Genomic DNA, 22,936 nt, shown 5'->3' on the forward strand with positions numbered 1-22,936 from the left:
GTGATCAAATACAGCGCGTGTTACCCTTGTGCAAAATACAGTGCTGCCAGACCGTCAAGTTGAACTTTCGCAGTTTTTCCCCAATTTCTCAGTTTTACGACCTCGCCCACCGGCTTTAGACCCCTCAGAAGTTTCGCCCCGATCCCCCGCATACGCCAAAATGCGTAGGAGGCGGTCCCAGGCCTTACCGAATCAGACCCCCACGACTGCCGACGTTGCCAGCCTTTATTTTTACTTATATTCTCCACTATACTTATAATATTAAATATACGTACTATCAGTTTCCAAGACTACCACCATGTATTTCAAATCGAATGTGGATCGAGTCATTGCTAAATTTAAATCATAGATTACCTCAGTCAAAAGTTTGCAACGCAGTGCAGACATTTCCGTCCCTATAAAGTACATATATTCTTGATCAGCATCACCAGGAGGGTCGATCTAGCCATGTCCGTATGTCTGTCCGTCTGTCCGTCCGTTCGTTTCTACGCAAACTAGTCCCTCAGTTTTAAAGCTATCTGCTTGAAACTTTCCCAAAAGTTGTCTTTCTATTGCAGGTAGTATATAAGTAGGAACGAGCCGGATCGGCCGACTATATCATATAGCTGCCATAGGAACAATTGGAAAAAAAATTAGAAAATTATATCTTTGTTTTTTTTTTAATTTTAATTTGTTCTGTGGTATATTAAAATATTACGGAATTACGGTTTTTTGTTAAATTAAAATCGGCCAGCTATATCATATAGCTCCCATAGAAAAAACAAAATATGAAAAAAAAATTATTTTGCTGTGTTTCTTATTTATCAAAATATTTTTTTGAGATATTGTAATTATTTACTATCAGAGTTACGTTCTTAGTTTTGTCAAAATCGGACAACAATAGTATGTATCGCGGCCATAGAACCAATAGCAAAATGAAGCGGAAAATCAACATGGCTTTATTGTTTGTAACTGCAAGGGTATATAAATTTCGGCTTGCAGAAGTTTGCTTCCTTTTTTGTTTTGAAAATATTTTCTAAATATATTGCCCATGCTTCAATGTTTACACTTCAAAATTCACCTCTGTTTGTGTCACCACTTAATGAATATAAACTGACAGGCTTAGGTCCCCACTAAACTAGATCGTTTAAAGCACAATGGTAGACTAAAATTATCTTTTAGAAAATATAAATAAATTACCATACAAAATGTTTGCTTAAATAACCGATCATTCATTTGATTTAAATTACAACTTTTTGGAAACGATTTTTAAAAATGTTCCCCTATTGGAAGAATCTGTTGATATCGACGTTCAAAGAATATAACTACATTTTTCAATAATATATATTTCTTTGAAAATTGGCTTAGCTGCAGCCGGTGTAGAAGCAATACGATTTTTCAATACCTTATTGTTGTTTTGAAAAAAATCGTCTGATTTTATTTCAGGAAATAATGGTATCTTTATTCGTATTTGATTTTGACCCCAAATAAATGAAAATTATTCCACTGTGCGGTTTTAGGAGAGAGACATTACGAGAGCGGTAGCTCTTACGACTCCCACATTATATGTGTATACCTGCACTGCTCAGTTGCACTGAGTTGTATGTAGAGAACCTATTGCTTTTGCCTCGCTCATTTATTCTCAGCAGAGCTCTCTCTATTTTTCTCTCTCTCAGCATGTTACTTTGGGCCGCTAAAAATTTTCTTACCACGATTTCGAAAATCTATCTTGCTGGTGTCGGACGTGTTTTTTGGTCGCTCCGCTCGAAACGTTTTTTTCCCCGTTTACGGCCAATGTGTGTGCGCGCGCGAGTGTGTGTGCTGCTTGCAGTTCAAAAGGGCAGCAACAACAACACACCTCTCTTTTAAGCCAACTCTTCGGTGTGCGCGTGTGTGTGTAGGCTAGAATTGTGGCCTGGGAAGAATTGGCAAATTAGTTGGCTCAAACGAAATCTCTGTGCTCAATATTCAAATTCAGGCTAGAAAGTGTCGCGTGCGAAAGTGTGCAAATAATAAACTAGCGAAAAAAGAAATAAAACTTAAATAAAACCTGTTCTAAACCAAGTGCCGAGTCCGTGTGTGTGTGTGCGTGGAGCAGAAAGAAAAGGAGAGAGAGAAAAGGGAGAATGCAATTAACAACAAAAATAAGCTCAATGAGTATCATCTGAATAAAAAAAATAGCCAAAAGCAAGCCAAACGAAACCCTTTCCAATACGAAAACACGATTTAAGCCAACAAATCAGCGATCATGGCTATAATCGCGAATGCGTCACCGCCGACACAACAAAAACAACGGCCAGCTACAACGACAACAGCGGCATCAGCAGAAACAACAACAACAGCGAGAAGTCGAGACCGCACGAAAAGCGCAGCTCAAATTACGTCGCATTTGCTCAAGCGCGCCATTTCAGTTTATTCGTCGCCTCAATGGATACCGCTCTTCATACTTATTTATTTAGCAACAGGTGAGAGAACGAAGAGAGAGCCGAGGACATTTTGCTCCTTAAACACAGACAAAGATGATGGGGAGAGAGCAATAGCCAGGGATATTCAGAGGCTACATTGTTCTGCAAACAGTAAAACTTCTGGCGTTAAACATTAATTTCAAATTCCATTTTTCCAAGTTAATATTTTATTTAAAATTTAATTTTTTTAACTAAAATATTAAAAAAATAAACAATTTTTCTCCTAATTTTAATATTATATAAAAAAAAAATTTCCCATAACAACTTTAATTTTTAAAATCAATTTTGGCTAATTAAAAATAAGTATTTTGGCTCTAAGAAATTTAAAGATCGATTTAGAGAAATCTTTTCTTTCTTTGTCCCAAAAAACAAAAAATAAAATCCCAACAAAAGTAGTTCGATTTTTAGAAGTAAGACTGTAAATTTGTTATTTGCTGAACAACATGCATTCTTCAGACTAAAGATTTGCTGATGTTTCAAAAGCTCACATTCCGAAACAAGAGCAACAGGTCACGTAAGTGTGTGTTGGGAAATTTGTTTATTTTGGATGTGGTCAAAGGAAAAGTCATGTTGGTCTAAAGAAAAGTCCATTGATTTCGGGCATAAAAAAACTCGTTGAACGGGTTTTCCTTCAAGAAGTGACTCATGAAGCTGGTATACCTGAAGTTTGATTGTGTTAATTATCCACTCATTTCTAATTTTGATGGTTGTGCGTTGTTCATTCTTATCTCACAGGCAAAAGGAATGCATAAACATTATACGTGAAATGTATTAGCTTCGATTACGTATAAATTTATTGTTGATAAAATTGTATTCTTTTATTAGAATATGTATATATATTTTAATACTATTGACTAAGTATCAAATAATAGTTAAGCCTATACCCATGTAGGACACCCTAAAAATATGAATAATTAGTAATGGATTTGATACTTTAAAAATCTCATTAAATTGAATATAACATAATATATAACGTAACAAATTAGTATCCACGCATTTTTTAATAGATTTATGCTTTTTGGTAATAATAGCTTACTTGCCTGTGATTTCAGTGTGTTTTTAAAAAGATCATAACTTTGCTCGTAGCTTGCAATCGATCGCATAGTGATCATCATAATTGATTCACAACTCTTGCTGACTCATTATGTGTAATTATCTGTTACATGTTGTCCGAGTCCCAACTGTGTTGCTGCCTTAGCATTGTTGGCCCTCTTTTTGTATCGTATTGTGCAAAAACGACCTCAAAAATTTGGTTTATTTATTTACAATCCAAGCACCAACATATCAACCGGCCAACCATCCGCCTGTTGTGACTGGCAATCTTATCTTTTGGCCGGAAAGTGAAGTACAACAGTTGCAAAAGCGCGGCCAGCTCAACGTCAGCAATACCGCAATTCCGTTGATATGTTGATAAAGAAAACACACACAAAAGGGGAACACAGATAGAGACAGAATTTTTCAATTCCATGTTTGGAGGGCTCTAAAATGCACCATGAAACAAGTTTTTCAAGATGCTTTCACCTTAATGTGAAACATTATACGCACTTTAATTATTAATAGGTAAAAGTGTAGAAATATTTGGATACACTTTTAGAAGCATCTAATTATATGAAAAACCCATAACAGACAAGTAAATAAAAGGAATTTCCATATGAGTGACAGGGAAATCCCTGAAATGCATTTGAGAAACTGGTTTATACAACAGCTTCCATCATAAAACACGGGAATCTCATATTTATATTTCAAGGCATGGGGATTTTCCTTACATATATAAACGTAGAAAATAAATATATAATATAATTACAACATATTTTAATGCAACCTTAATATCATAACTGTTATTTTAATACCAATTTGTTTTGCTATGACATTATAAGTATTATTATATTAAAATTAAATATATATGTTCGTTTGTAAGCAGTTAGTAAAAATATTAGGCTTTCTAAGAAATAATAAACTGTGGGTGCCCTTTTTATCGTTGAATTTATGAAATGACTTTCTTTTATGGTTGCCAATGAAAAGAGACAAAGAAAAGTTTTCCATCTCTGGGTTGGGAAATCCCTGAAATGCATCACACCAACTGGTTTATAGCAGCTTCCATCATAAAATCCAAACACCGACAACGACGATCATCAGCGTCATCTTCATTTCGAGAGTGGTTTCTGTCTGCTTCTCCTTTGAATTTCCGCCCTAAGCAGATATAATCCATCACTTTCTGGGGAAAAATCGCGGCGCAGGTACACTACACGCAGGAAAAGTGGAGGGAATACACAAATGAACCAAAACTACCTGCATTGCGTTAACGATAACAACACGTGACCCCGCGGGTTTTTGTGGAAATACACTCGCTTGTAAATGGAAATCGAGAATGGAAATTGTGTGCGGGACACACCCGCGTTCTCCGGTGTCCGGTCTTTTGGCCTGGTCAAGTGTTAAAGTGCAATCGGCCGTGACACGGCCTCCGTGGGCCTACGCAACCGACCGCGACCATTGCCTGACGCTGCCCATTAGTGCAAGTCGTTAGCCAGCTCTATAAAAATAGCCAGAGTATAACTAAAAAAGAACTGATTTGCCCCAGTCCCTAAAGGTTAGGAGGTTTTTATTACTCAGTAATAGCTGACTGAGGGCGGTGTGGTATTCTCAAAAACAAATGTAACATGGGAAGGAGGCGTCAGGATATCAGAAACTGTATTAGCCATAGAACAAATATACAGGTTATATATTGTGATGGGATACCATAAACGATTCTTTTTACATATCTCCGCCTTTAACTCGCCCGAAAACCTTTAATGGACTGAAACACCCATCGAACGGACAAAAGAAACTTTAAATAGAATGTTGGAGAATTAATGGGTGGCATTCGAGTCGGCTCGTTCGAATACCTATATTGTTCTTTCTTGTTTCTAGCTGCAACGTTGCCAGTCTTCAGCGACTGCATCGATTAGCCAGCTACCTTGGGAATTTACCACTGCAGAAAAATCCGCAACTATGAGAAAATCAGGTAGAAACAAAATATCAAACTGAAAAGAAACAGCCGCTTTCGCTTTTACTTGATATTATTTCAAAAAATTTCGATGCAAACAAATTTTCAAAATTTGTGGGCGTTGTTCAATGCTGTCTGTTGGATTGTCTTTATCGCGCTGATCACGTAGTGCTGTTTTATCTGTCGCTATTTGCATACGCAGCGTACTGCTAGCAACAACACAATCCATTGTTAGCATTGAGTCACACCAACACCGATACGATGGGCATAACGCACTGAAATCGGACACAAATTGTCTAATAATTAAGGTGGGAAATTACGGAACAGTTGCGTTCTGAATGCAATTACTGGAGTCAGAATGCGTGGTTTTAATATTTACTTGTGACAATACTAAATAACAAGTTGTTGGTCGCAACAAATAAACAAAAATATATATGAACAAAATGGCACATTCGAAAAAAAAGAGTTAGCTTTTTTTATACTAGAAAACGCCAATTACTATATATTTTAATTTATATGTTTATTCCTATTAAAAAAAATAAAAGAAGGTATGTTTAATAAAGTGCTGAAGAAAACATTCAACATACTGTACATTAACTGCCTAGCTTAAAGCCATCCTGAAAGTGTAAAGTCACTTCCTGATACGGTTTCATAAAAATTTTCATAATTACTCATAGCCCTTACCTTATTTTGAAAGCCTTTCCATTGTGAAACGCCCTCAGACTGCGTTTATTCTCCCAAAGTCTGTGTTTGCTCAGATTGTGGGATCTGGTGGTTAAGGCAGTACTAGTGGTTCTGAACGTTCTGATGGTTCTGGTGTTGCTGATGTTTGAGGACGCACCGGAAAAGATTCTCAGGCGTGTTTTCGGTTTTGTTTTATTCAACAGTTCATTGCTTTGTGCCAGTTTGTGAACGGGTCTGGCTGCCCCTTTTTCCAGGCCCACAGAATGTACAAGGGCCGCCTTGTTGGCAACACACACAAAGTGCTGGAACCACAAAACTGGTTCCCAGGCGCGCCTGCGCAGAAGCTGCTTAAAAAAAGCAAAGGCGCCAAAAGAGCGCGGGAGAGAGCAAGCGGCTCTATTTTTGAGTGTGCTCCATTCTAAGCATTAATTTTGGGAGTCTTCTCGTTTTAGAGTAATTCGGCTGTTCCCAGAACCAAGAAATAAATGAATAATCTTTAACTGTTTATACGGGAAGGTATATTCACATAGAGAAAAATAGTTAGGTTAGTAAAGCTTTACATAAAATATAGTTATACCGGTAATGTTTCAAAGGTAGTGATTATATCTTGTTATTCTAACACTTATGTTAATAGCAATATCACTTATAAATACTTCTGTCATATCTTTGTAAAAATCTGGAGCATGAAAGAGAAAACGCAAGCAGTCCTTCGGTTAGCAATGATTTAAATAATTTAAATCAAGTACCCATTCTAACCTCTTCCTATTGTTGTTATCTTCTAAGTTTTCACACTCATGTTGATATCAAAGCTTGATATGCTTTTTTAACTTTCTCATTACTTATGTATAGTTCGTGCCAATTTGTTTTTGTGCACAATTTCATGAGAGTAACCTAAGCAAAACCGTTGTATGTTGACGCACTCGAAATATTTAGTGGGTGCGGGTTTTTTGTTGTGCCTGTTAATCTGCAGCTTTCATGGGAAACGTTTATTTATGAACACTAATTAGCTTCTGACCGCTTGAATGTATTGTTACCATATTGTTATAATGGAAGCGGTTTTATTTAAATATTTAAAAATATTTCCTCACCACATTTCTTGGAACCCAGAGCGGAAATTTGTGTGGGAACGCATTTATATCTCAGTTTCGTTTGGTTCTTTCTTCTCGACAACAAGGTGTTCGAACAAATGATCGCTCAGAGCCAAGTATTCTTCGGGACTAAAGTGCAGTCAGACATGAAAGAGCTGAAAGTGTGTAGGGTTTAGAATGGAGCGATGGACATGGGAACTAACTAATCTTGGGAAGAAATTCATTGCCATCAGAGAACGCAACAAATCTATTAAAAATTATTCTTATCTTTTTTCTATGACATATTTTTGGCTATATTGATGGCGGTGCTGAATAAATATAAATACTAAGTTATTTAATTATAATATGGTAAATATTAAAAAAGCTTGAAAATATTTATATTTCATTTACTTAATTAAATTTTATTCCTACATAATAATTGTCTCTTAATATGAATATTCATAGCAGAAATCAATTAACTAACAGCCATATTAGGTGCTCTGTAATTTAATATGTCTTCCTGCTTTAAATTAGTTCAAACCTTTTTTAACTTAAGTAATTATTTCTGTAAATTGGTTCCAACTTCGGAAATAGAAAATTTCCTCTTGCTTCAAGGTCTCCTATATGATCGTTTACCCATATACCATATATCTCCACCTCTCTCATTGAACATCATCTGCAATTAAGGGTCTTTGATAATCGTATTATCAACAAGCTATAATTAAATTTTAATCGCGACACGTTTTCACTTTTCCATTAATATAGAAAAACTGACTGAGACCGAAAACTGAAAACGAAAACGCAACAATTAAAGTGCAATTAAAAAATTTCGAATTTCATTAGACAACAAAAATATTGTTATTGTTGTCAGCCAACAAATTAAATTCAGAAACGGAAAAAAGTAAAATCGGTCAAAAATAATTTATGCAACTTTTAAACATCCGATAAGCGAAAAGAAAATAAAAAAAATAGACTGAAAAATAAAATTTTCGTGGGCGTTTTGTTACACAAAAGCAAGGAAAAATATAAAAATTATTTAGAGCAAAAATTAAAGCAACAGCACGAAAGAAAAACATTGCTTTTGAGTGGGTTGGCAAGTGAGGCAACACAAACATACACACTTTAAACTGAGTTAAAACAATTGAAGTATGACCAAATGCAGAGTCTTGCTCGCATAAACAAAAAAAGAATAGTTGCACAGAAAAAAAAGTCGGACATTACAAGCTAAATTGTTTAAAATCTTAAATGGATCCTAATTTGCTGTGTTATTCACACTGCGTTTATTTATATCATTATAAATTAATGTTGTTTAATGAATATTTTATTTAAATTTTTGTTTTGTGTGGGATATAAAACAATCCCCGGCAACCATTCGAGTTAGCCCAGTTAGCAACCTGCAACCTTTTTTGTTGTGGCCAAACATTGGACCCACGACTTGGGAAAAGGGTTGGACATTAGTGGAAAGGGTAAGAGGTGGAACATAAAATTTAAATTGCAGTAAACCATCAAAGTTCTGCGAAAGTTTAGGATGAGTACGGTCCTTTGAAGAACTATATAGAAATAAAAATAAAAAAACTGCCAAGAAAAGGCTTCTTCATTTAGTTTTAGTTTCTAAACAACGATGTAAACGTTTACTGTGTATTCAGCTGCCAGTAAAAGAGTAACACGTTAATACACATAATTTCTATATCGAGAACTCACTTCATTAAAAAGAGGAAAAAGTACATGGGGTTTTAAAAATACCAATTAACAAATAAAACACCAACCAAATATATTTAGAATATTTTAAAATTTGCCATCCTTAATTAATTAATTAATTTCTTTGTGGTATTATAGAAATAAATTCAAATAATATTAAAGTATATATTATTTTCTTGTGTCACATGCATCTTTAAATATCGCTGCTAATATTCTGACCGCAGATGTGCGTAGACACTCCACGTTGGTATTGCATTGTACCTGGTGTTGTTTTGCATATGCTGACTCTGATTAGTCATACCAAACAGAATGCAGTGCAAAATGCACAGGCAAAGCCAGAGGCAACACCAAAACCAAAACAAAGCGAGCTGAGCTAATTTACATACATCTACTTATGTTGTGTTTTACGCTGCAGGCGAGTGTTGCAACGAGTTGAATGTTTTTGTTAACTGGGTCTGCCGGAGAGAGCCTCTCCATTTGGCCAACTTGATGTGTGAGTGTGGGCGGGACAGGAATTTGCAGTAGTAAAGTTGCACTTACTGTTTCCTCTTTTAAAGCATTTGCGTGTAATTCACACACTCCTTTTTTTTTTGCATAAATCACTTTTTTCTTACCAGTGGTAAATAACATGGAAAATCTAAAATGGGGAATTGAAAATGAGTGATTATCTCGGCTGGTATAGAGATCTCGAGCGTTTTCTCTTTTAAATTGGAAGATTTGCTAAAGTATAGGGGCTTAACATTTTTCAGGAAACTCAAAAAAAGGTAATTATCTTTCTATTTCAGTTAGCAAAACATAAAAGAAAACAATGACGGAAACTAAAATCAATTAGTTAATTTAATCAGCGTTATTTAGTAAACGAAAATTTGCAAACAAAATGTTTCATGCTTCACTAAAATACTCTTAGCCTTAACAATCCGATCTTTTCAAAAGTTTTTTTCTTTTTTCGAGTAATAAGAAAGTATTAAAAATTTTAATTGCATTTAATCAAAAAAGTATACAAATACATAGATTAGTCTTTAAGCTGTAACAGTAATTCATTCAAGTTTATTTAAATATTTTATGTCAAGAAAAGTTCAATAGAAACAGCGATTTCCAAAAATAGTTTAGAAACTCTAAGCTGTCACAATACTGCTTTAAACACATTTAAATTTCTTAGGTCTTACCCATTGACCGCGCCCCTGCTTAAGAGCCGGCAAAAAACAATCTTTGTCCCCGAAAAACTCCAAGCGAGACATCATTAAAAGCTTAAAAAGCATTTTTAGCAGAACACTAACGCTCACTTTTGACAAAAGACGAATGAAACTATTAAACTGTTTCTTTTATGGCACCGCTAAAAAGAATTCGTCCGCTCTCTGGAGCAGAATAAAACCAGAGTTTTGCAGTTCCAGTTCGAAGCCGTAGTCGAGTCATTCATGACTGAAATAAAAATAAAAATAATAATCACCACACGAACGAACGGCAAAAGAATATAAAAGAGAGAAATATACTTTTTGCCGGTGGATATGATTATGAAATTTCCGTTCCGTTTGTTTACGGCTAAGCTAACAAGTCAATGCTAAGCTATAAAATAAATTTATAATTCAGGCTCTCTATAGTCAAAGAAAAAGAATGTCAGTACAAAAATTCTAAAAATGTTTGTCATAAAAATGTATTTATTATCTGGCAATATTAAGAAATACACATATGTATTTTCATCTTTCCTGAGAAAATTTAATTTTTTCACCGAGTACGTGGCTAATTTTGTATAGCATTTTTGCTGTTTAACTTTTGAATAGTTTTCTGCATAGTTTCGTACGTGAGTATAATATAATTATGAGCTACTTTACTGGCGACTTATTTACTTGTTCACTGACTACACCTTGGCTGCCCCCGGCCACTCCCCTTTCTCACCTGGCACACATAATCACAGAAATAAGAAATGACAACAAAACCGTACTGTCAATGCAAATAGCAAATCGCCTTTAAATACGAAATAAAATGTTTGGGAAGACCGCGCAAAAAGAGGCGGCAAAATCGATGGCCTCATAAAGTATTGTATTTTGTTGTCCGTTGTTTTAACATCGTTCAGGTTCTGTCGAGGTCTTCCAAGCGCTTTCTAAGCTCGTGGCAGCCATGGGTCAGGGCAGCCCAAAGGGCACAGCGGACCACAGACGGGTTCACCCAAGCCAGAAGGTGCTAAAATGATCTCTTCTCTATATGGGGAAGTGCAAAAATAAGTACAGCTTTATTGACGCGAAAAGCCGCAACACACATTTTGTTTTTGGTAATAAACCTTAACTTGGACGGTGCCATTGAAATAACAATAGAGTTTTTGAACGACGAAAATATGTTAACAGTTTGGTAAATGGGGATTACCAATAATACAAAAGGCCAATTCAATTTATAAAAAAATGCATTTTAAGTGCTAAAAATATACCATTAGAAGCGAATATTATTGTGAAGAAAAGCTAATTAGTTTCCTTGCTTTTTATAACCAAAACTTATCAACAATTGTTTAGAATTTAAAAAAAAACGTTGTTCTTAAAATTAAACACGCTTCCACTAAAATTCGCTGTAAGCCTTATACATACATAAGTACTTTAATCAAGTTAAATATATGATAAAATTCAAAGTGTGCTTCCTGACTCCTAATTAATAGCAATACTGTATATAAATAGGAATTTTGTAAAATACGAAAGGTTTCCCTGGTTTTTGTTCCGATTTCCTTTCATTAATAACTTTTCCTGTGCCGCTTTCTTTCCGTTTTAAGATTTTTGTTTGGTCTTTTCGTGTGATCTGTAGACTATTGATGAAAACCAGCTTATGAACATGCAAGTCTGTTTATTTTTATGTGCATATGGTACATTCATAGTTGGTTGTTTTTGCAAGTCTTAACGCTTTGTGCTTTCAGCTTGTTAATTTCGCTTTGCTTTATTTTCGTTTTTGTTTTGAAAATTTAAAAAAACTTGGAGTCAGTTATGGAGTCTTCTGGTCTGCGGCTGCTGATTTTTTATACTTTTGCTGCTTTTTTCTGCCACTGTTGCGGGAATTGATTCTGCGCTTTGGTGATCAGCGCAAATGAAAGTTGAAAAGAGGGGGTTTTTAACTGATTACCATTTAAGTGGCATGTGCCAGGCCATGGCAACTCGTCTAATTTGGTCAATGCTACTTGAAAGACAAAACACTTTCTTAGCCGGAGAGTAATGGACAAAGACGCGGCGAAAATGCTGAACTAAACAGCACTGGGAAAATGTAAGCCAAAGTAAACCAATTGGCCATTTGCCGTGTGCCAAATACGCGAAACGAGGAAGTCTACGGTTACAAATGCGTTGGCCAAATGCGAATGAAATGCGATTAGTTAAATGAGCGCCCGACTTGGCCCGAACCGACCTGGCCTTGTCATGCTTTTATTTAATTCATTTCACCTATCAGTCTGTTGCATTCAGCGAAAAATTACACTGAATTACTTCAAGTTTCAACTTAGTTTAAATTAACAAGTTTAAAGGTTTGTTTTAGAAGTTGGGTTGGGTAAACAAGGAGTTGGTGCATATAGGAAACTCGCTGTTATTGTAATGAATTTTGTGAAGACAATTATATTTGATTTCTATATTGCTCTAGAAAAAGCTACTAAAATACTTTTTGTAATTATTATTAGTTTTAATATCACTTAAGTTTTTAGAAAACCTTTTTTTTAAGTGCAAGTCTTAATCTCACTAACCCTGACAATCTTGATCTTCTCTTGCAGATGTCGCCTCAGTGGCGGTGCCAACGAGGGAGGCATACTTTAATGGCTCCACTTACCTCCGCCTGACCACGCCGATGCCCATTTGGGACCACTCGGCGATTAGTTTCCGTTCGTGCCGCGGCGGCGAGATCCTCGCCCAGCAGTACAACAAGAACTCCATCGTAATCTCAGTGCTCAACGACTTTCTGCAAATATCACTGGCGGGACCTGCAGTCCATGGGCCCAACAATCGCCTGGACGTCAAGTTACCCTACCAACTGCTGGACAACCGCTGGCATACGCTGCAGTTCAAGTACGAGTATGGAAATCTCTACCTGCATGTGGATCGTGCGGCAAGCATATTTGGTGAGTGATCATCCCCCTTACTGTCCCAAATTGGATTTCTAGCGGAATGAGCTCCATAGCCCACTCAGTCGGGGCAAACAGTTACAAACGTGCCATGTGGCAAAGAACATAGGAGTGAATCACGTCACGAGGGTTAAGTAATGCAATTGTGTCCGCTGAATGCGACGGGGGAGTGGGTAATGATGAACTAATTGGAAAAATCAATTAAACAATTGTAAAGCATAAGTGCGAAGAGCTAGCACATTGAGGAAAGGGGCCAGAAAAAGAGGAACCGTTTTAATTATAAATGGTCAAAATAAAATAGTAATTTAAGTGAATTAAATGGGTACCAGAAGATAAAGAATTAAGTTAAAGATGGAAATAAAAGAAATTGCACAATCAAATGACAAAGATTTTATGAATGGGATTTAGGTGTCTTATCAGTATATATCTAGCGGGAATTAAAAAGACAGTCGCAAAAGAAGAAATTAAAAATGAATTAAGAGCTAAAAGCACGAAAGAAATTGGAGAGAAATACATCTCAAATTAAAAGAAACTCTAAAGATTTTAATTTATTTGTTTTCCTCAGCCAACTCCACTTACAACAGCCAGTTTCTGACAAACCAGGACATTGGCTACAAGGATGCCATCTTGATACTAGGAAACTCTTTTTCCGGCTGTCTCCTGGATGGACCAGGTTTGCAGTTTGTGAACAACTCCACCGTCCAGAATGTGGTCTTTGGAGTGTGCCCACTGACTCCGGGTCCCTGCAGCGATCACGATCTCTTCACCCGGGTGCCGGACAATTTCTGTCTCACTGACCCATGCATGGGCCATGGAACCTGCTCGTCCAGTCCCGAGGGATACGAGTGTCGGTGCACGACCCGCTACTCGGGTAAGAATTGCCAGAAGGACAATGGTTCCCCGTGCGCCAAGAATCCCTGTGAGAATGGTGGATCCTGCCTGGAGAACTCCCGCGGCGACTACCAGTGCTTCTGTGATCCCAACCACAGTGGCAAGCACTGCGAGACGGAGGTGAACATCCATCCCCTCTGCCAGACGAATCCCTGCCTGAACAATGGGGCGTGCGTCGTGCTCGGAGGAAGTGGTGCGATTGCGTGCGAGTGTCCCAAAGGATATGCGGGTGCCAGGTGCGAGGTGGACACGGATGAGTGTGCCTCTCAGCCCTGCCAGAACAACGGGAGCTGCATCGATCGGATCAATGGATTCAGCTGCGATTGCAGCGGAACCGGATACTCGGGCGCCTTTTGCCAGTCCAACGTGGATGAGTGCGACAAGAATCCGTGCCTGAATGGCGGAAGATGCTTCGATACCTACGGATGGTACACCTGCCAGTGTCTGGACGGTTGGGGCGGTGAGATATGCGATCGGCCCATGACCTGCCAAACGCAGCAGTGTTTGAACGGTGGCACCTGCTTGGACAAAGCCATCGGGTTCCAGTGCCTCTGTCCGCCAGAGTACACTGGTGAACTGTGCCAAATCGCTCCCAGCTGCGTCCAGCAGTGTCCCATCGATTCGGAGTGCGTGGGCGGCAAAGTGCGTGTGTAAGCCAGGCTCTTCGGGTGAGTTCCACGTTTCATTCTTTATTTCGGTTAAGGGGATCATTGGGCATTGCATGACTTTTACAATTGATTTTCTATTCGCTTATTTTGGGCTTAACGGTCATTGGTTTTCTCTACTTAATATTTAACAAAATATGAAACACAAGCTTCCGACTTGGGGCCGCTGACTCCGCTCGAACTGGACATTCTTGACTCCACACTGTGTCCCAGCGAAAAGAAGAAACGCTACATATCGCCCGAGTGGCTCAAACGCAAGCGTTGTGAACTAAAACTGAGTACGTCGGCAGGGTGACGGAGTAGCTTGCTAAAAGGGTTTTCTAAGCTATGTTCATGGGGTTCAAAATAATATTATTTTAAGCCCGGACACACATTATACGTAGACATCTGCTTATTCGATAATCCCCCACAATCACCTACACTAACTGTATATACTGCCAGATTTAATCGCTATAACTTAATACCTTAATCTTATATTGTACAAAACCACGTGGCGTTCGATGGGTAATAATCGTAGGCCCCATTGGTCACTGCCTGCCAACAACAACCACACCGACACCAGAACAAGAGACAACAACAACGACAAGAACCACAGCCATCCCAATCCCAGCTAGTCCAAAAACCCTAACAACAACCAAGATACCACCAATAACAACAGCCAGAACAACGGTGGCAACAACCACAGCTAGCAAAAAACCACAACAACAGCCACTGCAATCGGCGAACCAACGCTCGGCCTCCTTGAATGCATGTCCCCAAGAAAACTGCTTGAACGGTGGCACCTGCCTGGGCTATAGTGGCAATTATACCTGTATTTGTGCTAGTGGATACACAGGTTTGGCATACATATGTCCGGGGTTGTCCTAAAAGTGTGCATGTCGATGATGGTCCACTTAAAATGAGTTTAATTTGCATGCGGATAATGGCCCTTGTTATTGTTGGATTTTAGTTTATATTGATTTCGACTAGAGTCCTTCCGGAATCCAGCTGAAGAAATTTTATTTAAAGTTATAGAACTTCTTTATTATTTGTTCTGCAGCTATCTTAATTGTATGTATCCAGAATCATGAAAACAAAAATACATGATAATATGAAATAATTATAAACAACAAAGAAGCTCAAAGATAACGTTCATACCATATTAGAAAGGTGGTAAACTGTACCACTATCTATATTTGCAACTTAAGGATAACACATGAGAAACAAGATTTTTCATATTTATATTTATTTAATCATAGATTGTAGGATTCTCTCCAGACTCTAGTCTAAATCTAATATATCTTTTAAACTTTTAGTGCAACCCCAGATAAACTAACTGTAAATACGTAGCAAAGTATATATAGTCAAACAATTGATATTTGGTAAACACTTGAAAAGAACTAAACATGAATAAATTAGATTTGCTTAATCAAAAAAAAAGCACTGTTAATAAGCCAAGGTTCGATTACATACTAATCTTCAGCAATATTTCCAGGTTACAACTGTCAAACGAGCACGGGCGATGGTGCGGCTGCTTTGGCCCTGACTCCCATCAACTGTAACGCCACCAATGGCAAGTGTCTGAATGGAGGCACCTGCTCCATGAACGGAACCCATTGCTACTGTGCCCTGGGCTTTTCTGGGGACCGTTGCGAGAAGGCCGAGAACTGCTCACCGCTCAACTGCCAGGAGCCGATGGTTTGTGTCCAGAACCAGTGCCTCTGTCCGGAGAACAAGGTGTGCAACCAGTGCGCCACCCAACCCTGCCAGAATGGAGGCGAATGTGTGGACCTTCCAAACGGAGACTACGAATGCAAGTGCACGCGGGGATGGACGGGACGGACTTGTGGCAACGACGTGGACGAGTGCACCGTGCATCCGAAGATCTGCGGGAATGGCATCTGCAAGAACGAGAAGGGATCGTACAAGTGCTACTGCACGCCTGGATTCACTGGCATCCACTGCGATTCCGATGTGGACGAGTGCCTCAGTTTTCCCTGCCTCAATGGAGCCAAGTGCAACAACAAGGTAGGTAGCTGGCAGTCGGATTTGGATCCGGTTCTGCCTCTGGTGACTGAACATTTGTCTGTTACTAAAGTGTAATTAGTTGTTTTTCTTTAAATTCGGAAAGCATCGGATATTGAGACAAGTGAGTGACAGTACTCGTTGGGCTAGCGTATCAAATTCTTCCCTAATTGTTGATCTTATATTGTTCTATATATCTATGGTTAAATGTCATTAGACGTAGGCTAGTTTTGAAACCATCCCTCCCATTTGTTGGGAAGTATTATGAAATCTTTAAGTTTTATTAAATTAAATCTATTAGTTCTTCTTAACAAACCATTTTAACCTACTTACCTGATTACTTTCATCTAGATCAATGCCTACGAATGCGTTTGCCAGCCAGGATATCACGGCGAGAATTGCGAAGTGGACATCGACGAATGCATTAGTAATCCCTGCTCAAATGGATCCACCTGCAACGACGGGATCAACAACTTCACCTGCGACTGCATCCCGGGAATGACGGGACGCATCTGTGACATCGACATTGACGACTGCGTGGGAGATCCCTGCCTCAATGGAGGCCAGTGTATCGATCAATTGGGTGGCTTCCGCTGTGATTGCAGTGGCACCGGCTACGAGGGCGAGAACTGTGAGCTGAACATCGACGAGTGCATCTCGAATCCGTGCACGAATGGGGCCAAGTGCTTGGATAAGGTGAAGGACTACACCTGCGAGTGTCATACGGGCTACAAGGGCAAGAACTGCGAGCAGGACATCAATGAGTGCGAGAGCAATCCCTGCCAGTACAACGGCAATTGTCTAGAACGGTCCAACACGACGCTCTACCAACTGAGCCGGGTCACCGATCTGCCCAAAGTGTTCAGTCAGCCCTTCAGCTTCGAGAATGCCAGCGGGTATGTCATCTGGTGTTTATTTCAACTCGAATCCCAAACTAATCCAATCTACTTTTCAGATACGAGTGCGTCTGTGTACAGGGCATCATTGGCAAAAACTGTGAGACCAACATAAACGAGTGCGAGAGCAATCCCTGCAGCAAGCATGGAACATGCAACGATGGGGTAAGTGAAATTATAAATAAATAAAATTGTGTGTCGAAGAAATAAACTAAAACTTCAGAAAACCGTTTCCACAGATTTTGTGTGAGATTTAACATAAGCTTCTTTACCTTTTCAGATTGGCACCTACACCTGCGAATGCGAACCAGGCTTCGAGGGCACCCACTGCGAGATCAACATAGATGAATGCGATCGATATAATCCCTGTCAGAGAGGCACTTGTTATGACCAGATCGACGACTACGATTGCGACTGTGATGCGAACTATGGAGGCAAAAACTGTTCCGTGCTTCTTAAGGGTTGTGACGAAAATGTAAGTGTTTAACACGAGAAGTCAGTGATCTTGATTAAATTAAATTTATATTTTTGTTCTTCCTAATCCAGCCTTGTTTAAATGGCGGCGCCTGTCTGCCGTACTTGGTCAATGAGATAAACCATCTCTATAACTGCACCTGTGAGAACGGATTCCAAGGCGATAAATGCGAGAAGACCACAACCTTGTCCATGGTGGCAACCAGCTTGATTTCGGTGACAACGGAACGCGAGGAGGGCTACGACATCAATCTCCAGTTCAGGACGACTCTTCCAAACGGAGTACTGGCATTTGGAACCACCGGCGAAAAGAATGAGCCTGTTAGCTATATTCTAGAGCTAATCAATGGACGCTTGAATCTGCATTCCTCACTACTAAACAAGTGGGAAGGCGTGTTCATCGGCTCCAAACTGAACGACAGCAACTGGCACAAGGTGTTTGTGGCCATAAACACTTCTCATTTAGTGCTTTCAGCCAATGATGAGCAGGCCATATTCCCGGTGGGCTCCTATGAAACGGCCAACAACAGCCAGCCCTCGTTCCCGCGAACTTATCTCGGCGGTACCATTCCCAATCTGAAGTCCTATTTGCGCCACCTCACTCACCAGCCGTCGGCCTTTGTGGGCTGCATGCAGGACATCATGGTCAACGGAAAATGGATCTTTCCCGACGAACAGAGTGCGAACGTCTCTTATACCAAGCTGGAGAATGTCCAGAGCGGATGTCCGCGCACGGAACAATGCAAACCGAATCCCTGTCATTCGAATGGCGAGTGCACGGATCTGTGGCACACCTTCGCGTGCCACTGTCCCAGGCCCTTCTTTGGACACACTTGTCAGCACAGTAAGTAGTCTTGGGTTAATAGAAGTTTTTGGTGACCCTACAAGCTACTTTCCCCAATTTTATAGATATGACTGCGGCCACTTTTGGACACGAGAACACCACCCATTCGGCTGTGATTGTGGAGACCACGGACGTGGCCAGACGCGCAATCCGCTCCATTCTGGATATTTCCATGTTCATCCGAACACGTGAGCCAACCGGTCAAGTCTTCTATTTGGGCACAGATCCGCGCAAGGCGCCCACCAAAAGTGAGTTTGAGCAGAAATGTCTTAAATATGCAAATATATTATATATAAAAAAATTAAACATTATTATTATTTTCCCACAGATATTGGCGACTCGTATGTGGCGGCCAAACTGCACGGCGGTGAGCTGTTGGTGAAGATGCAGTTCAGCGGTACTCCGGAGGCCTACACCGTCGGTGGCCAGAAGTTAGACAATGGCTACAACCACCTGATCGAGGTGGTGCGCAACCAGACGCTCGTGCAGGTCAAGCTCAACGGCACCGAGTACTTCCGCAAGACGCTGTCGACGACGGGTCTGCTGGACGCACAGGTGCTCTACTTGGGCGGACCTGCACCCACACGCGAGTCACTTTTGGGAGCGACCACGGAACCGGGTGTAGTGCCTGTTCCGGGGGCAGGACTACCCATCGAGGATACCACAGTGCCCAAGGAGGCGGACGACAGCAGGGACTACTTCAAGGGCATCATCCAGGACGTAAAGGTGAGCAACGGCTCGCTCAACCTGATTGTGGAGATGTATTCGCTGAACGTGACGGACGTCCAGGTGAATGCAAAGCCACTGGGCGCCGTGACCATCGATCGCGCCTCGGTGTTGCCTGGTGAGGTCTCCGACGATCTATGCCGGAAGAATCCGTGCCGGCACAACGCAGAGTGCAGGAACACATGGAACGACTACAGTTGCAAATGTCCCAACGGCTACAAGGGCAAGGATTGTCAGGAGATCGAGTTCTGCCAGCTGGTAACCTGTCCTGGCCAGAGCGTGTGCCAAAATCTGGACGACGGCTACGAGTGTCTGACCAACACCACGTTTACTGGTCAAGAACGGTCTCCCCTGGCCTTCTTCTACTTCCAGGAGCCACCATCCGAGGAGATTGTAGGTGAAGCTGCTCCCAAGCAGACCCTCAAACCAGTGATCGATATAGCCTTTCGCACTCGTGCTGGTGGAACTCTTCTGTACATCGACAATGTGGACGGCTTCTTTGAGATTGGCGTGAACGGAGGACGAGTGACCATCACCTGGAAGCTTAGCGCCCTGCATTTTGGCGAGTCTGCACGCTTCGAGAAGGAGAACATGGACGGAGAGTGGAGTCGCATTTACCTTAGGGCACACAATGGCAAACTGGAGGGCGGCTGGAAAGGCTGGGAATCGATGGTGGATCCGGCGCCAGCCTTCTCCACGGACATTGACCAAGCGGCCTTCCAGTCCCTGATCGCGTCCAGTACTCAGGTTTACTTGGGCGGCATGCCAGAATCTCGCCAGGCACGGGGATCCACTCTGTCCGCCCAGCAGGGCTCCCAGTTTAAGGGCTGTGTGGGTGAGGCGAGGGTAGGCGATCTTCTGCTGCCGTACTTCTCCAATGCGGAACTATATCCTCGTACAGAAAACGTTTCCGTACAGCTAAAGGCCCAGTTCCGACTGAACACCACGCGTCCGGAGGAAGGCTGCATTCTGTGCTTCCAGTCGGACTGCAAGAACGCCGGCTTCTGCCAGGCTCCATCGGATGAGTATGCCTGCACCTGCCAGGCTGGATTTGAGGGCGACGATTGCGGCACAGATATCGACGAGTGCCTAAACACGGAGTGCATGAACAACGGCACTTGCATCAACCAGGTGGCGGCATTCTATTGCCAGTGCGAGCCAGGATTTGAGGGTCAGCACTGCGAGCAAAACATCGACGAATGTGCGGATCAGCCATGCCACAATGGTGGCAACTGCACGGATCTGATCGCCGCGTATTTGTGCGACTGCCCGGAGGACTATACTGGTCCCCAGTGCGACGTGCTCAAGCAGATGACCTGCGAGAACGAGCCATGCCGGAACGGATCCTCTTGCCAGAATGGATTCAGTGAGTATAATGTGCCATAACTTAGTCATGTCTCCCTAAACATATCTGAATTTTCGGGGAGCTCATCCACAAGCTGCACCGTTTGCAAAAGGAGTTTGTTTTTTTATTAACTAAACTTTTACTTTCTCTCCTTAAAGATGCATCGACTGGCAATAATTTCACATGCACCTGCGTGCCCGGCTTCGAAGGTCCGCTATGTGACATACCCTTCTGTGAACTAACGCCCTGTGACAATGGTGGTCTCTGCCTGACTACTGGCGTGGTAAGTATCCCAAACGAGGAATTTCCTCATTAAACACTTAGGTTACTAAAACATTTTCCTTCAGTCCCCCATGTGCAAGTGCAGCCTGGGCTACACGGGTCGCCTGTGCGAGCAGGACATCAACGAATGCGTGTCAAATCCCTGCCAGAACGAAGGACGGTGCAGGGATCTTGTGGGCAAGTACGAGTGCGACTGCCAGGGCACCGGATATGAGGGCATCCGTTGCGAGACCGACATCGACGAGTGCAGTGTGGAGGGCGAGTACTGCGGCGGATTGGGCAGGTGCTTCAACAAGCGCGGCTCCTTCCAGTGCATCTGCCAGAAACCCTATTGCGGCGCCTACTGCAACTTCACGGATCCCTGCAACGCTTCGGACATCTGCTCCAATGGCGGTCGCTGCGTGGAGTCCTGCGGGGCCAAGCCAGACTACATCTGCGAGTGCCTGGAGGGATTCACGGGCAAGAACTGCACAGCACCGGTAAGTTGGAAATCACAATTTAAAAATCATGTGATAAAATGTTTGGTCAGGAATTTGGTCGGGTTTTCCATTCATAGATTTTTGAAACAATTAGTACTTACCAGTTAATGCCATCAACCTTAAATTGATTATCAATTGTTTGTTAAATATAAACCATTGTGGCTAATATGAATTTAAAATTCAAAATGAGTGAGTTAATTAGTAACATTTAAAAAATTTTAAAGAGTGAAATGTTTTGTTCTCGAAAATGTTAATACATTTTTCATTTGCATTTTTAAGCAAAACAATGTCTATAACTTGCAAATAACCGGACAGACATAAATTACAATTATTAAAATTTGCCATTACAACTGATCTAAAATCTAAAAATTCCGTTTTAATTTGTAGATAACAGCCAAGGAGGATGGGCCTTCGACGACGGACATTGCCATCATTGTCATACCCGTTGTGGTGGTTTTGCTGCTGATCGCGGGAGCTCTGTTGGGCACCTTCCTGGTGATGGCCAGGAACAAGCGAGCCACCAGGGGCACCTATAGCCCCAGCGCCCAAGAGTACTGCAATCCGAGGCTGGAAATGGACAACGTGCTGAAGCCACCGCCTGAGGAGCGACTTATTTAGTTTTGAGCATGAGGACGATTAGCAAAGCAAACAAAAGATATTTTTAAATCCGCCCATATACACCTAGCCCTAGGAGAAACGCAATGTCTTGTTCTAAGTTCGCCCCTAATTACGGTTTACATCTTAAGGTGCTCAAAGCAACAGCAGCAGCAGCCAGGCTTCCACCTCGACTCGCCCCCGATCCCCTGCCTACGCTTTAGTTAGTTAATAATGCCGTTGTCTATTTATTCTAGTAGTTTAGATGACAGACGTACCCCCTATAGTCGTTATGTAGTTACGTTCCGATAGTTTAGATTCAGTATTCGATTTCTCGTATATGTAAATCCTAAAGCTGCGAACAAAGTTGAGCTCTGACACCGATTCCCCGCCACCTCCACATTCCGCACGGAAGCCTTTCAAATGTATTGTACGAGTATTCTTGTAAATAGATTTGTTTGTCCATTCTTAAACTAAATTAGCTGAGCTAAAACCGAATTCAAAAAAACTTAAAATCCTATATGCCTATATATACGAAAGTATATATATCAGAAAATGTGGCCTTATAACAAAAAAAATAGTAACGAAAAGCAATGACAACCAGAAAGATCATAAGAAACTATTGGTTAAGTAAATCAAATAAAAGACATTTTGCTCTAGAATTTCTAAGCGTAAACTTAAGAGACTGTACTATATAATAAATATTAAATATTTCGACTTTTTTCCAACTGCCCTGTCTATTTCATTGCATTTGCATAACATGTATACTAACATTAATTTATGTC

At 40.8% G+C, this 22,936-nt stretch overlaps 1 protein-coding gene across 1 annotated transcript; it reads left to right on the forward strand.

Annotated features, from left to right (window-relative positions):
* Positions 1–1,709: 1,709 nt before the first annotated feature.
* Positions 1,710–22,879, forward strand: LOC108046324 (protein crumbs). Its single transcript, XM_017125952.2, is given in 15 exon segments — positions 1,710–2,444; positions 12,604–12,948; positions 13,517–14,481; positions 14,483–14,510; positions 14,657–14,785; positions 15,982–16,514; positions 16,863–17,407; positions 17,467–17,572; positions 17,688–17,882; positions 17,954–18,725; positions 18,791–18,973; positions 19,054–20,817; positions 20,955–21,079; positions 21,144–21,557; positions 21,945–22,879. Coding segments are annotated over 15 exon segments (6,552 nt in total). The 5' UTR covers positions 1,710–2,227; the 3' UTR covers positions 22,176–22,879.
* The last annotated feature ends 57 nt before the right edge of the window (positions 22,880–22,936 follow it).

This window comes from Drosophila rhopaloa, unplaced genomic scaffold, assembly GCF_018152115.1.
Source record: "Drosophila rhopaloa isolate 14029-0021.01 unplaced genomic scaffold, ASM1815211v1 contig_178, whole genome shotgun sequence".
In the NCBI taxonomy this organism is placed as follows: Eukaryota; Metazoa; Arthropoda; class Insecta; order Diptera; family Drosophilidae; genus Drosophila; species Drosophila rhopaloa.